Genomic DNA, 16,939 nt, shown 5'->3' on the forward strand with positions numbered 1-16,939 from the left:
ACAAAATGAACATACAAACATCAGTAGCATTTCTACAGGCCGACAGAGAACAATCTGAAAATGAAATCCAGAAAGTGATCCCACTTTTAATAGCTAAAAAGAAAATCAAATACCTAGTAATTAAACAAGAAGTAAAGTATCTCTACAATGAAACTACAAAACATTGATAAAAAGAAATTAAAGAAGACATGTAAAAAGGAACGTACTAAAATGATGCAAGAAATTGAGAAAGACATACAAAAAATGGAAAGATATTCCAAGTTCATGAATTGAAAGAATTAGAATTGTTAAAATTGTCCGTACTACCCAAAGCAATCTACAGATTAAACACAATACCTTTCAAAATAGAATGAGATTCTACACAAAAAGAGAAAAAAAAGTCCTAAAATTTATATGGATCCACAAAATACCCAGTATAGATAAAGCTACCTTTGAGAAAAGAAAAAAACTGGAGGAATCACATTATTGACTTCAAATTATACTACGAAGCTATAGTAACATGGTACTGTCATGAAAACAGAAACATAGAACAGGGGAATGGAATCGAGAACCCAGAGATAAAACCATGTATCTATAGTAAATTCCTTTTTGACAAGGTGTCAAGAACATACAATGGGTAAAGGACGGTGTGTTCAATAAATGGTGCTAGGAAAACTGGATATGCATATACAGATGAATGAAACTATAACACTAGCTCTTGCTATATACAAAAATAAAAACAAAATAGTTTAAAAATTTACATCTAAGACCTTGAACAATATAACTACTACAAGAAAACATTGGATAAACTTGCCAGGACATTGAACTGGGCAAAGATTTCTTAAGTAATAGCCCACAAGCACAGGTGATCAAAGCAAATATGTACAAATTGGATCACATCAAGTTAAAAAGCTTTTGCACGGCAAAGGAAACAATCAATAACATGAGGAGACAATTCACGGAATAAGGGAAAATATTTGCAAACTGCCCATCTGACAAGGGATTAATAACAAGAATATATAAGGAGCTCAAACAACTCTACAGGAAAAAGTCTAATAATCCAATTAAAAAATGAGCACAAGATCTGAATCAACATTTCTCAAAAGAAAGCATACAAATGGAATGGCAAACAGGTATATGAAAAGGTGCTCAACATCACTGATCACCAGAGAAAAGCAAATCAAAACTACAGTAAGATATAATTTCTCCCTAAAATGAGGCCTTTATTCAAAAGTCAGGCAATAAAAAAATGCTGACAAGGATGCAGAGAAAAAGGAAATCTCATACGCTGTTGGTGGGAATGTAAATTTGCACAACCACCATGGAGAACAGTTTAGAGGTTCCTCAAAAAAACTAAAAATGGAGCTACCATACGATCCATTAATCCCACTTCTGAGTACATATGTAAAAGAAAGGAAATCAGTACAATGAAGAGATATCTGTATTCCCATGTTTGCTGCAGCACTGTTTTTAATAACCATGATAAGAAAGCAATCTAAATGCCCACTGACAGACAAATGGATAAAGAAAATGTGGCACTTATACACAACAGAGTACTATTCATCCATAAAAAAGAGTAAGAACCTGTCATCTGCATTGTGGGTGGAACTGGAGATCATTGTGTTAACTGAAATAAGCCAGGCACAGAAAAATAAACTTACGTTCTCACTTATTTATGGAAGATGAAAATTAAAATAATTGAACTCATGGAAATAGAGAGTAGAAGGATGGTTACCAGTGGCTAGGAAGGGTACAGGCGGAAGGGACTTAGAGGATGGGGGATGGATAATGGGTGCGAAAAACAGTTGGAGAGAATAAATAAGACTTAATATTAGCTAGTACAACAGGGTGAGTATAGTCCAAAATAATATAATTATACATTTTAAAATAACTAAATGCATATGACTGGATTGCTTGTAACACAAAGGATAAATGCTTGAGATGATGTACATACCCCATTTACCCTGATATGATTATTAGGCACTGCATGCCTGTATCAAAATATCTCATACAACACATAAATATATACAAGTATGTACCCACAAAATTTAAATTTAAATTTAAAAAATATAAAAAATTATAGGTTGAAAACCAAACAATCCATTTTTTAACGGGCAAAAGATCTGAATAGACACTTCTTCAGAGAAATAAATACATGAAAATGTGCTTAGTGTCATTAGTTTTAGAAAAATACAAAACAAAACCATAATTATTCTACCTAATGCCTATTTGAATAGATAAAATAAAAAATACTAACAATACAAAATGCTAGTGAGGATACAGATACACTGGACATTGCGGGTGGGTATGCAAAATATTACAACCACTTTGGAAATCAGTGTGAAGTTTTCTCACTTAGTTAAATACACTCAATATATGATCAACTAATCTCACTCCTTATGTATTTACTTAAAGGAAATAAAAATTTATGCTCAAAAAACCTATACATGAAGGTTTACAGTGGCTTTAGTCATCATTGCCCAAAAGAGGAAACAACTCAATGCCTCCTCATTGAGGAATGGGTAAACAAATCATGGTACCACCATAAAATGAAACACTACTTAGCATTTTTTAAAAATATTCATTGATACAGCCAACAATATGGATGAATCTCAAATGCCCTATGCTAATTAAATGAAGCCAGTCTCAAAAGGCTGTATACTGTATGCCTCTGTTCATAATTACATTATGGAAAAAGCATACATATGGGAACAGAAAGTAGACTGGTAGTCGGCTTGGGGTAAAGGGAGGATTGACTTATAAGGGGAGAATTTGGAGGAGGAGGGTTATGGGACTGTTCCATATTTTTATTTTGGTGATAGTTACAAGGCTGTATGCATTTGTCAAAACTTGCAGAACTATACACAAAAAAGTGATTTTTAAAAATTAAACTTTATATTTTGAGATGACTGCAGATTCGCATGCTGTTACATGAAAAACTACAGGGATCCTGTTTATCCAGTGTCCCCCATGGTAAAATCTTGCAAAACTATAGTACTATAACCCAGCCAGGACACTGACGTTGATGCAGTCAAGACACAGGATAGTTCCATCACCAAAAGACATCAGAAGAATGAGTTTTAACACATGTAAAGTATACTTTCATTTTAAAAATTAAAAATCTATAAGCCCTATATTGCTCGTTTACAACAAAACATTAACATTAACTCTTAATTTTAGGTCCCCTCAAAACTGATTTTCTAACTCTGCGCAATATTTTCATTTAAAAAAATCACTTATCCTTAGATAATAGCTTAATGTATTTTAACTTTCAGTATAATGTTTAAAAATCTTTTCACTGTGCCACTATGTTCTTTCTCTGTATATTGAAACTTGTAAACTCTGCACATTCCATTTACAAAAGTAAACATAATTAACATCTAGTCTTCCAGGTCAGTTCAGCTGAATATAACATAGCTTGTGGAGATGAACACTGGTTTCTTTGGCCATTCCAGAGAGAAGGGGGGAGAGAAGAATTTTCTTATTCGTCTGTTACCTTTCAGAGATTTATGCCAATCCACAGAGTTCCTTTGCCGTACTATTACTGACTAAACTGTTATTTAACAACTATAATTTGTTCAGCAATCAACTAACAAAAATTGTACAACTATAAAACTAGCTACAAGATTAGATAAGCCATATGTTATACAATGGTTTTTCCAAATCACTAATTTGAAAATAAAAGAAAATGTACAATTCAACTATATAATGGAAGGGTTATTTTGGGGGATAGGTTTCAGTGTCAGTGTTTCACATCTTTGTATTCTAAAAGACTCTTTTGTAAGACTTTAAACTTTAAAAGCACACTCAGAATATAATACTCTGATGAATATTTACTATAAATAAAAGCAATCTCAGTGATTAGTTTGCAAGTAACTATAAAAACGACATAGAATTATTTTCTCAAGTACACATTTTTCTCTTAAATACTCAGCTCAAGTAGTGTGTGATTTACATCTCTGACCACTGTATATTTTTCTTCTCTCCCTTTGTAGAAGTTGCTTCTGAATTATGTCTCTCAGAAAACACATTATAGTCTGGGCACAGTGGCTCACACCTGTTACCCCAACATTTTGGGAAGCCGTAGCAGGAGGATTGCTTGAGGCCAGGAGTTCAAGACCAGCCTGAGCAATATAGCAAGACTCCGTCTCTACAAAAAAAAAAAAAAAAAAAATAGCTGGATGTGGTGGCATGTTCCTGAAGTCCCAGCTACTCAGAAGGCTGGGGTGGGAGGATGGCTTGAGCCCAGGAGTTAAATAAAGGCTGTGATAAGATGTGATCATGCCACAGCCCTCCAGCCTGGGTGACAGAGTAAGACTCTGTCTCTTAAAAAAAAAATAAAATTTAAAAAGTGCAACAGATTAGAGTAATTACAGTTCAAATAGATTCTGTATTCAAGCTATACTTTTTAATGGGATATTATGATTAAATACTTTTTCTAAAGAGGCAAGTCATATTATAAAGTTATTTTTATATAAACTATGGGAAGGATTTTGTACAGAGTATAAAAAGGATGCAGGATTTCAGAAAAAAAAAAACTTAAGTCTTATAACAATATATAATATAAATAATATATTAGTAAGGATGTAGATATTTGGGGATATCCACTCTCATCCACTCTCATTCTACTGATCTGCTATAACAATCATAAACTCAGAATGAGACCAATCAGACTCAAAGCACAGTTATAACATGAAACTTTCTACAGTCCATTGTAATTTCACAGTAGCCTGTCATTTCAGATATTAGGTCGATTCCTTATGCTTGGAGAATTTTTAAAGTGGACTGGTGGAAAAAAAAAAAAAGTATTGTCATTCTCCTGCAATTATTCTTGGAAAACAGAATGCTAGTAAAGACCCTCCCTAGGTGAGACATTGCTAAATCATAACAACATGCACACAGCCCCCTGGTGTCAACAGCAAATAGCAATCAATCTGGTATTTTTTTACTGTACTATTCAATATGGAAGGAAAGAAGGAGATAGGAAGAGACGTCTAGCAGGGAGGAAAGACACACAGGAGGTTAAGAAAGAAAGAAAGAAAGCAAACAAGAAAAATTAAAGAGAAAGAGAGATAAAGAACATAAAATAAATTAAAAGAAACATTGTAAAAGAATTCTTAAACCCATTTATGCCTAGTGTTCCATTATTGGAACGCTAAGCATGTGGGAGTTATTTATATCCTACTGCTCAAGGTCATCATCAAAGTCTGACTGCAAAAATTCAAAAAATTGCAGCCTCAGGCATAAATGGGTTAAAATACTTGCTGTGAGTGGTCATACTTTAGCCAACCTCACTGGAATGCTGTCAGGGTAAATCCATAAATGTAGTCATTACAAAACCTTGACCTAGGTTATAATTACAAAACTGTAAATTATCTAATATTTATTATTGTACACAGTCTTTAAAAGAAATGTTTGTGCCATTGCAAGGAAAATAAATTGAATTGTTAAAAAAATTATGAATCACATTTCTTCCTGTTACATGCTTTGTGTCCCTTGCTTATAAATTAATATTGATCCTATCTATTCTTCCCTCCTCAGACAGTTTAAGTCTCTAAAATCTATCAAAAGCAGAATTAAAATGAGAATACTAAATACAAATCAACTTGGCATCATTATTTACGTAACTAACCTTAATGTAGAGAGAGAAAAATAGGGTTTTTTCTACTCTACTCTTTCCCACCTCTCTTTCTCACCTCTGACAAAAGAGGTATACTTTATTAAGCAAACAAGAAAAGAGGAATTAATTTTTAATTATCTTTTTAATTGCTGTAAAATACAAATTTATGTATTATATAAAAATCTCCAAACTCTACTGTTCCCGATTGTTATTTTCCTTTCCTTTTTCTCTTTAAATACCTTCGAACCCACATAATTTCTTTTGTACATGAAAAAGATAATCAGGCTGTGAATCAGTAAGAGTCACTAAACTTTATTTGAACTTTTTCATATTTATGTCAGCTTTTGAGGTAACTGATATTTTATTTTTGCATTGATGCAGTATACACAGGAATTTAAAGCAACTTACCTTTAAACTGTACCTATTTAAAATTATCTGTAAAGACCACATCTTCATTTTACCTCTGTTCTAACATTCAAATAATAAAATACAGAATTTACTATCTATTGAAAACACATGTAACCTTTTGAGACTGGCTCACTCAGCACAACGCCCTTGAGATCCATCCAAGTTGCTGGATGTCTCAACAGGTCTTTCTTTTTTACTGCTGAGTAGTATGCCATCACATGGACGTATGACAATTTGTATTTATTCATTCTCCTTCTGAAGAACATTTAGGTAACTTCCAGTCAGGCTATTACAAGTAGGGTTGTTATGAACATTCATATACAGGCTTTTATGTGAACATAGGTTTTTATTTTTCTAGGATAAATGCTCAGTTGTGTGACAACTGTATGATTCTATTTCTATATCATTCTCAAAATAACAAAATTATAGAGATGTAGAACATATAAGTGGTTTCCAGGAGTCAGGGAAGGCAGAGGGAAGGTTGCCACTATATTTCAAATGTGATGACTACTTGTGATACATCATTCTGTCTGGACTGAAACTCAGATGACGTATTGTTACCTAAAAAACTATCATTAATTATTTACAGTAAGTGTATCTAATGTACAATTTTTTAATATTACAATTAGAGCATATTGAAAGCAGTCTAACCATCAAATAACATTTAATTCACTAAAGAGATGAATAAATTGCAAATCAAATTCAGAAAGAGAAAAAAACAGGCTTAGACAAATTTATATTAAAATAATAAAAAATATGAATCAAGCGGCTAAGGGTATAATAAGAAAATCTGCATACCTGTTAATTTGATATGTCCTATTTCATCAAGCAAAATGCTGTAAATCAAAATTCACATTCAACAAGATGGAATAAAATATTTTACATAAAACATTTACATAAAAATCATAAAACTAAGATAGATCAGTATCTATTTAATATATTTAAAAAATGTAAATGATTAACTTAAAGTCAATGTATGTCTTACAAAGATTACTTTTTACAAACAAGTTTCATGTAATTCATATAGAATTCCCTATAATATTCAAAAGACCTAATGGAGTTTGACAAAAAGTACTTCCAGAAACACAGACAATATGAATACAAAAGAAGAATACAGCTTTACTTTTCTGGCTTCAGGTCTCTATAAACAATTCCTAATTGATGCAGATGATCCAAAGCAAGGGCCAGTTCTGCGAGGTAGAATTTCACATCTTCCTCTGTAAACAGAACCTAGAACAAAATAATGAATTATCATTTGATCTTTCTTTCAGTATTCAGTATATTTAAAAATACTTCTTTCAAAATGAGTAGACAGACAAATCTAGGAAAATAATAAGATAATAAGCATAGTCAATTCTTATTTGACTGGCATAATTATTGGCAATACCAGAGAAATAAGATTTCTACATAAATGAAATAAACTCTTTAAGAATGTGTCTCTTCAATATTAACCATTTTGATGTAAATCTTTCCAAAACATTATGTTGTTTGTATATCTTCTCACACTAAATGTACAGCACAAGATTCACCTTTTTTAAAGTGACTTAGTCCCATAATACCAATATTAATTTTAGTACTCTGCTATAATATAGTTACCCTTAGGGTATTTGAAATATAGAAGGTATTTTGTTTTAGCTCTGGGAATTCCACTATTTCTACCATTCTCTCTTTTACTGTCTACTATCATTTCTCAGAAATTTCACTTTTAGGGGCTCTACAAACCCAAAGCTTTTACTACACTACCACAAGTTGTTAAATTAGTAACTCTTATCTTACACACAATTGTGAACTCATCTCTGACCTAAGGGGTGGATCCAAGCCTCTTCTGTTAGTAATGTATATGAGTGTAATGGCACTGTATTACTCAATCATTTTGTGCCTGGAAATACAGCTTCTATGATAAAGTGAAGAGTAATGAACTTGAATCAGACTTGGCAGTGTAATATCAGACATGTCACTTAGCCCTTTGGGCCTCAGTTTCTAAATCTGTAAAACAGGACAATAATATCTGCTGTATATACCTAACAAGGTTGTTGTAAGAATCAAGTAAGTTTATGTGGAAAAAAATGCTTTGTAAACTTTAAAAAACTATATATATAAAACCATAAGGTATTATTATTATAGGTTTATATCTAAATCCATTCACTAGTGAGTATTCATTTACACATAGAATTGGACACTAATCAGCCATGAGATGTAATTTTTAAGGTTTAGCAAGAACTCCAGATTGGTGAAATCAAATATTTTTTCTCAAAATGGGTTATTTTCATAAAGAAACCTCTGGATTATTAAGAAGGCTCGAAACTGCATAAAGTACATGTCATAATAGCTTACAACTTGATTGCCCATTTAGAATTATGGCCCCTGCATTTCACAATGCAGATCCAGGTTACTAGTAAAATTGCAGAGAATGAGCAGTTAATAACTTCTGATATGCTAACTACTTTTTTAAATGATCAACAGAAAAACAAAGATTGTTTATTATCTAAGTTTCGGGAGCATTAATTTGAATATTATAATGGTAAAAGTATAAAAGCATCACTTTCACTTGACTTTTTATTAAGAATAAAAATAATTGTTGCCTATTCAACTTCTAACCAAGGATAATAAGAAAGTTCTCTGAAAGCTAATACGTAAGAAAACCCTAAATAAAAACTATTTAAAACTAAATTAGAAAAAACTTTGCCTAGTTACAGTTATGCAAGCCTATCACCTTGTTATGAAGTTGTCTTGCTGGAAAGCCTCATGATAGATGCAAATAAAACATTACTAAGTAGAAATTATGTGCCAGGCACTGTACAATCATTATGTTATTATAGCTTCCAAACTCTATGAGGTAGGTATTAGGAACATCTTGCAAATGGAGAAAGAAACTCAGAGTGATTAAGTAACTTGCCCAAAATAACACAGCTAGTAAGAAGGAGGCCCAAGACGTGAACTCAGGGATACTCGTCCATAAGAATGAACTCTTCCCCAGAAGCCACTTCTGCCACACGCTATGCTGCAATGTTTGCTTTTCTAAAAACAAATTTTAGGTTCATTGCCAATAATGCTTTCCAACCCACTAATCGTCCTACTCATAAATCGCCCTCCCCCACGACAAAATGAAAATCATCCTAAACTCCAGTACTCTTGAGCTAAGCACTTTTAATATTTTGTCATCTGCTTTTCAACTTTTTGTGCACATCTGTGTTTGAATGTGTCTACGAATGTGTGTTTTAACAGAGTTGAAATCAGACTACCATATAAGTACTGTGTAGTGGCCTCCTTTATCCCCAGTTAATATTATATCATAAGCATTCTATGTCTTTAAAATTTCCAATAGTTTTACAATATAACCATACCAATTTACTCTAAGTTACCTAAACATTCCCCTTCTTGACATTTAGGTTATTTCCAGCTTTTCACTATTTGAAATAACTCTGCAATATGCATATGTACATATTACTGATATTTATGATTATTTTCTCAAAATGAATTAAGAATTTTTTTTAAAAAAATGAAATGCTGGATCAAGGAGCATAAATAGTCAAAAGATTCCTGACATACACAACAAAATTATTTTCCAAAAAGGTTATAGTAATTTCCACTCCCATCAGCAGTTTATGAAAGCGTTTGTCTTACCACATCCTTGATAGCATGGAATATACTCTGTAAAAAGCCTTTTCAAATTTGGTGTGCGAAAATGGCATTATTTTTTAAATTTAAGTTTTGATTTTTAGGCTGAACACTGTTTTTCATGTTTAGTAGTCTTTCTACTTTTTTTGTGAATTATCAGTAATGTTTGTGTCTATTTTCTATTACTGACTTACTGTTTTGTCAATTGGTACACGTCACTTAAATATTAAAAATGTCAGTTTTCTATCATATTAGCTGCAAATACTTATCCAATTTTGTGCTAGTTTTTTATGCTCAGTAATGCTTAATTTTTGCTAGTCAAATATATAGATGATTTAAGGAGACATTCGCCATCCAATGGTCAACAAAATATTTAGCTGGTTTTTCAAGATTTAGCTCTTTTATGTAAGTAAGATTTATTTTTGTATACGGTAGAGATGGTATTTTAAAACGATTTTTTGAAATATTTAAGCGATTTCTCAAATACTGTTTATTGAACAATCTCTTTGCCGGAATTTGTGATTCTTCCTTTATCATAATGATATACGGTAAGTAATCTATAACAGGATATTTTGGGGATATACAGTATGTTTCTAATCTCGTGTTGATACTATAATGTTTTGCTTATGCACACTTTATAAAGTTTTAAACAAGAGAATTTGGGGAGGCCAATGCATGAGGATCACTGGAGCCCAGGAGTTTGAGACCAGCCTGGGCAACATAGCAAGATCTCATCTCTACTGAAAAAAAAAAGTAGCCGGGTATAGTGGCGCATGCTTCTGTAGTCCAAGCTACTCGGGAGGCTGAGGCATGAGGATTGCCTGAGCCTGGGAGGTTGAGGCTGCAATGAGCCAGGATAGTGCCACTGCACTCCAGCCTGGTGACAGAGTAAGACCCTGTCTCAAAAAACAAACAAACAAACAAAAAATGTTATTTCTTTGCATTTGTTTACTTTTCCAAGGAAACTACAAAATCTGTCAACATCAAACAAAAATCCCTATTGTGGCTTTATTTGGAATTTTGTTAAGCCAATAAATTAACATTAGAAGAACTGACAGTGTTAAAATAATCAGCCATTCATTCTACTACATTTTCTTGATATAAGCAAAATAAAGCACAGCTTAAGAGTTCTGTTTGTTTGCCTGTGTATTTGTGTGTGTGTGTGTGTGTGTGTACATTTTGAGGAAGGGAAATTTGGATAGGTATCTTTCCCTTTAAAATACAAATGACATACATTATAAAATTCTTTAAAACACACAAAAATGTACTTAAAAAGTCTTTTTCTAAGGTATAAAAACATGTCCTCATTTTGGATTATTTAACAATTTTTTGTACACACAAGTGAAGTATAACCAACAAACATCTGATTATTAATAAGCTGTCTACAGAAGTAACCATTGAATCATTTTTTAAAAGGCTGCTCAATCAATGTACTAATTTATTATCTTTTGGGTAATGCATTTAAAATGCTTGCTCTTACCTAATATTCCAGACTTAGGAATCAAAACTTACTGACTGCATCTCTGTGCTAGTATGGGTTTAGATAGTCCCACATCAAGAATGGAGGTCTGAAGAGTTTAAAAGAAAATTAGAAATGACTACAAGAATTTCTCAGGCATATTTGTGACACTTCTAAAATCTAATGCAAGAAATCATGAATAATGGAGCCTTATTATACTGTTGTCCTTCTATGCCTTGGTACCAGTTTTTAACAAGGTCCTTTAAAGACCCTCCTTAGAAGGGGGTCCTAGACAATCCCTTTCACATATTGAATTATGTTCTATAGTTAATAACATACCAATAACACACCCTATGCTCATGCATGGCACATTCTACACTGGAGGTAGACAGATATAAGCCAGAGACCTTAGCCACTTAAGCACTGGCTAGCATACCAGAAACACACTGTTCCTTTATCACAGCAAGTTCCAGAGCTCTGGGAATCAACAGTAGCTCTCCCACATTCTACACTGTAAATTCTGGAAGTAAGACATTGAACTACTATCACCCAATTAAAATGCTACTCCCAGACTACTACTTAAAGAAAAAATGAAGCAGACAAAGACAGGATTTAATCTCATGCCTGAAAAATCTAAAACACAGGACAAAACATATGAAATGATACTTTTCAAGACACTGGACATCAGGCAACAAGAGACACTGAATACTGAGAGACAGGGAACAAATGAAGTATGCCCCACAACTGCCTTAGCTTACTACCTGGAAAGAGTTTCCAAGTGGTAGTACAGGGAGGGCTAAGTCAGGTGGAGCCTGAAAGACTTCCTGAGTAGATAAGCCAGAACAGAGAGTCTTGGAGAAGGAGGACAAAATTCACAGGATCGAGTATTAGAGAAGAGTAAACTGCACAAAGAGAACTCTGTAGATATGAAGACAGTCTCCTTCAAGCATTCAGCAGAGAAATACTCAGCACATGTGAGTGAGGACATTACCCTAAACCAGGAAAGGAATGAAGGGTTAGAGGAACCAATCAATGAACTCACCATGGCCAGGAATAGTTCCTGTTGCCTTCAGCCAGAGCAGAAAATCTCATAATTCATAAGACATCAGACAAAGTAATTAGAAGGATTTTGCTTCAGTAGTGGAGCAAAATTAACCCCTGACTGAAAGCTGTGTTGGTCCAATCTAACAAACTTTAAAAGTAAGACCTATAGGGATCAAACTAGTTTTATATCTCAGAACAGAGATCAATAATAGTCACAGAAATACAAAAATGTTCATCACCTTAACAAGCTAAATGTCACAATGCCTGCCATCCAATAAAAAAATTGTCAATCATGGGCGGGGCACTGGGGCTCATGCCTGTAATCCCAGCATTTTCAGAGGCTGAGGCGGACAGATCACTTGAGGTCAGGAGTTTGAGACCAGCCTGGCCAATATGGTGAAATCCCATCTCTACTAAAAATACAAGAATTAGCCAGGCTAATTGTGCACCTGTAGTCCCAACTATGCAGGAGGCTGAGGCAGGAGAATCACCTGAAGCCGGGAGGCAGAGGTTGCAGTGAGCTGAGACCACGCCACTGCACTCCAGCCGGGGCAACAGACTGAGACTCCACCTCAAAACACACACACACACACACACACACACACACACACACACACACACATACACACATATACATATATACAGTCAAACACGGATCCGAGGAAACTACCCCCGCCCAAGTCCAGGAAGAGAAAAACCTTAAAAGATTAAAAGAAAGAGCCCACTCAGCTCACAAAGGACTGCGATAGCTCCTCTTCCCAAAAGGGAGAGTGAAAAGCCTCATAAATCTAAGAGTGTTTGTTAGAGTATAAGAAAGGACATGCTTCAATACTGAGGAAAAATTAATCTTAAACTAAATACTTCCCTAGTCCAACATGACTAAAGCTTAAACACAAGGCCCAAAATGATCAAAGTGTTTACAAGACAATGAACTGCATCCTAGAAAAGAGCTAAATACTACTTATATGAAAATAAAGGTATCTAGCATGTAAGAAAATTAAATCCACCATGCCTGCTATCCAGTAAAAATGACTATGCAAGTATGATTCCATTGAAGTACAACATAAGGAACAGACAATACTTAAACAAATGAGTATGGTTATGTTCCAGTGAAACTTTATTTACAAAGAAAAGTAACTGGCCAAATTTAGCCTGAAGACCGTATTTTCCTGACCTCTGAGTTAAAACTTATACTACAAATCCTAAGGCAACTATTAAATTATACAACAAAGTGTTATGGATAATATTTACAAACCAACAGCAGAGATAAAAATGAAATTGTAAAAAAAAAAAAAGTAATTAAAAAGAAGCCAGGAGAAGAGGGAAAAAACAACAAAGAACAAATGCGACAAAAATAATCCCGAATAGCAAGATGGTAGATTTAAATACAACTGCAAAAATAATCATAAAATGTAACAGGTCTAATATCCCAATTAGAAGACACACTCTCAGATTGGATAAAAAAACAAGGAAATTATGCTTCCTTAAGTACCACACATTAAATATAAAGACACAAATAGGCTAATGTTAAAATATGAAAAAAGATATACCAAACTAACAATACTTTTTTAGAAAACAGTTGGAGTGACCATATAAGTATCAAATTAGATTTTGAAGAAAAGAACATTACCAGGGACAAAGTCAGTCATGTCATCTCATAATGATGAAGGGATCAATTCATCAAGAGGGAATAATAACCCAAAAGGCTTATGTACCTAATGACAGAACTTTGAAACACATGAAACAAAAACTGACAGAAATTCAAGAAAATATATACAAATTCAAAATTAAAGTAAAAGGTGTCAATCCTTGTCTCAAAAATTTGTAGAATAGGCAGAAAATTAGAAAGAATATAGGCAATTTAATATCACTATCAAACAACTTGATACAGTCCACATTTATAGAAACTTCCACCACCCAAAAATAGCAGAATACACATTCTTCTCAAGTGGACATGGAACATTTACCAAGATACATGATATTCTGAAGCATAAAGCAAATAAAAGTAAGTTTAAGAGAATTAAAGTCATACAATGTATGTTTTATGACCACAACAACATTACAGTAGAAATCAACAATAGAAAGATATGTGGAAGAATGCCCAAATATTTGTAAATTAAGCAGACTTCTAAATATCCAATGGGTCAAAGAAATAGAAAGGAAATCATAAAGTACATTGAACTGAGAGAAAATAAGTGACACATATCAAAACTTGTGGGATGACCCTAAGGCAGTACTCAGAGGGGAATTTATAACACAAAACACCTACATTATTAGAAAAGTAGAAAGGCCTCAAATTAATAACTTCAGCTCCCATCTTAAAAACCAGAAAAAGAAAAGCTAATGAAACATAAAATAAGCAGTAAAAAAGATTAAAGTAGAAAACAATGCAATAGAGAACAGAAATAGAATACAGAAAAATCAATGAAACCAAAAGCTGTTTCTTTGAGAGTAATAAAATTGATATATCAAATCTCTAGTGAGGCTAAACAGAACAAAAACAGAGCAAACATGAATTACCAACATCAAAAGTGAGAGCAGTGACATCACTAACAATTCCACAACTACAAAAAGGACAATAAGGGAATATTATGAACATTTTTATGCCAATAAATTTAGTAACTTTGATGAAATAGACAAATTCCTTAAAAGACACAAGTTATCAAAGCTCACTCCAAAAGAAATAACGCAAGTCTATTATATAAATTGATTTTGTAGTTAAATACTTTCCTGTAAGAAAAACTTCAGGTTCAGATGCCTTCACTGGTGAATTCTAGCAATCATATAAGGGCAATTTGTCACTGAATCTACACAAACTTTCCCAGAAAGTTAAAGAGGCAAAAACTATACCCAACTCATTCTATGGAGTCAGAATTACTCTAACACCAAAAAGAGACAAAATAATACAAGGAAATCACAAATGTCCCTCATAAAAACAGATGCAAAAATTCTTAACAAATTTTCAGCAAATATTGTCCAACTTTATAAAAAGGGTAATACATCAAGATGAAGTGGGGTTCATCCATAAATGCAAGGTTGGTTCAACATCTATCAATCATTGTAATTCACCTCAGTAAGACTAAAAAAATTATAATCTCAATAAATGATGAAAAAGCATTTGAATAAATCTAAAATTGATTTCTGATTTTTTATAAAACTCTGAAAAAACAGTTACAGAAATCTTTCTCAACCTTTGAAATCTATTTCTAAAAGTTGCTAGAAATATTAAGTTTGGCTAGACTGTGGGAAACAAGCTCAATACACAAAAAATTGACTGTGTTTCCACCCAATTTAAAATTGATATTAGGAAGTCAATTCTATTTACAATAACATTAAAAACAGGATCTACTTAGAGGTAAATCTGACAAAAGAAGTGCAAGAATTACACTGAAAACAATACTGCGAGAAATTAAAGATGACCTAAATAAACTGAGAAAGATATCATGTTCATGAATTAAAAGACTCAATATTACTAAAATGTAACTTATCTGCAAATTGACCTATATATTCAATAAAATCCCAACCAATATCCCAGCACGGCATTTTTGTACAAAGTGAAAAGCTGATTTTAAAATGGATATGGAAATGCAAAGGACCTAGAAGAGCCAAACTTTCAAAAAGAAAAGCAAAGTTCAAGGATTTGTACTACCTCACTTCAAGACATATTATAAAGATACAGTAATTCAGACTATGTATAATTGTAATAAAGATAGACAAATGGACCAATGAACAGAATAGAGTATCCAGAAATAGGCCTTCATATATATGATCAATTCGTTTTCAAGAAAACTGTAAGGTGATTCAGGGAAGAAAAGACAGACTTTTCCAACAATGATGCTAGAACAACTGGATATCTATGTGAACAAAAGAAAAGGACTTCTGCACATACCTATAACCATATACTAAAATGAACTCAAAACAGATCCTAAATCTAGATGTAAAATTCAAACTACAAAACCTCTAGAAAACATAATAGAAAATCTTTACCTGTAATTAGGCAGATATTCCTTATATAGAACACTAAAAACACAATAAAAGGAAAAAAATCCTATAAATCAGACTTCATCAAAATTAAGAACTTCTGCTTTTCAATACAGTGTTAAGAGAATGAAAAGACATACTATAGACCAGAAGAAAATATTTCCAAATAACATATATGATCAAGGACTTACATCCAAAATATATGAAGAACTCTCAAAACTCAATAAGAAAACAAACATTCCAACTAAAAAAAACAGGCTGAAAATTTAAACAGACATTTTACCAAGAGGATAGATGGCAAATGAGCTCACGAAAAGATGCTCAATATCATTAGTCATTAGTGTGATGTAATTCAAAACCACAATGGGATACCACTAAAAACTAATCTAATGTTCAAAAATTTTAAAAGACTGACCATACCAAATGTTGGCAAGGATGTGGAGCAACTGAAACTCTCTTACGCTGCTGGTGGGAATGTAAAATTTATATAATCACTTTGGAAAACAGTTTGGCAGTGTCTTTAAAAGTTAAACATACACCTAGCACATGACCCAGTCATTATACTCTTAGGTATTTACCCATGAGAAATGAAAACATATGATACAATCACTTGTACATGAATGTTTATAGCAGTTTTATTAGTAATATCAAAAACTGCAATGACCCAAAATTCATCAACAGGTGAATGATAAACAAATCATGACGTATCCATACAATCAGTAATAATATCCATCAATAAAAATGAATAATTAGTACATGCAACATAGATGAATCTCAAAATAATTATGTTAAGCCAGACCAAAAAAAATGAATATACCATATGATTCCAT

General features: G+C 32.8%; 1 protein-coding gene across 2 annotated transcripts in view; it reads right to left on the bottom strand.

Annotated features, from left to right (window-relative positions):
- Positions 1 to 16,939, bottom strand: part of RPS6KA6 (ribosomal protein S6 kinase, 90kDa, polypeptide 6) — a 137,390-nt gene that overhangs the window by 78,686 nt on the left and 41,765 nt on the right. For both annotated transcript variants that reach the window (XM_011952933.1, XM_011952934.1), the window contains 2 exons: positions 7,131 to 7,237; positions 6,806 to 6,843 (listed from right to left, as the gene is read on the bottom strand). In XM_011952933.1, the coding sequence (XP_011808323.1) occupies positions 6,806 to 6,843; positions 7,131 to 7,237 (145 nt within the window). The remainder of the gene's footprint in view (positions 1 to 6,805; positions 6,844 to 7,130; positions 7,238 to 16,939) is intronic.

The sequence above is a fragment of the Colobus angolensis genome, unplaced genomic scaffold (genome assembly GCF_000951035.1).
Source record: "Colobus angolensis palliatus isolate OR3802 unplaced genomic scaffold, Cang.pa_1.0 Scaffold351, whole genome shotgun sequence".
Lineage (NCBI taxonomy): Eukaryota > Metazoa > Chordata > Mammalia > Primates > Cercopithecidae > Colobus > Colobus angolensis.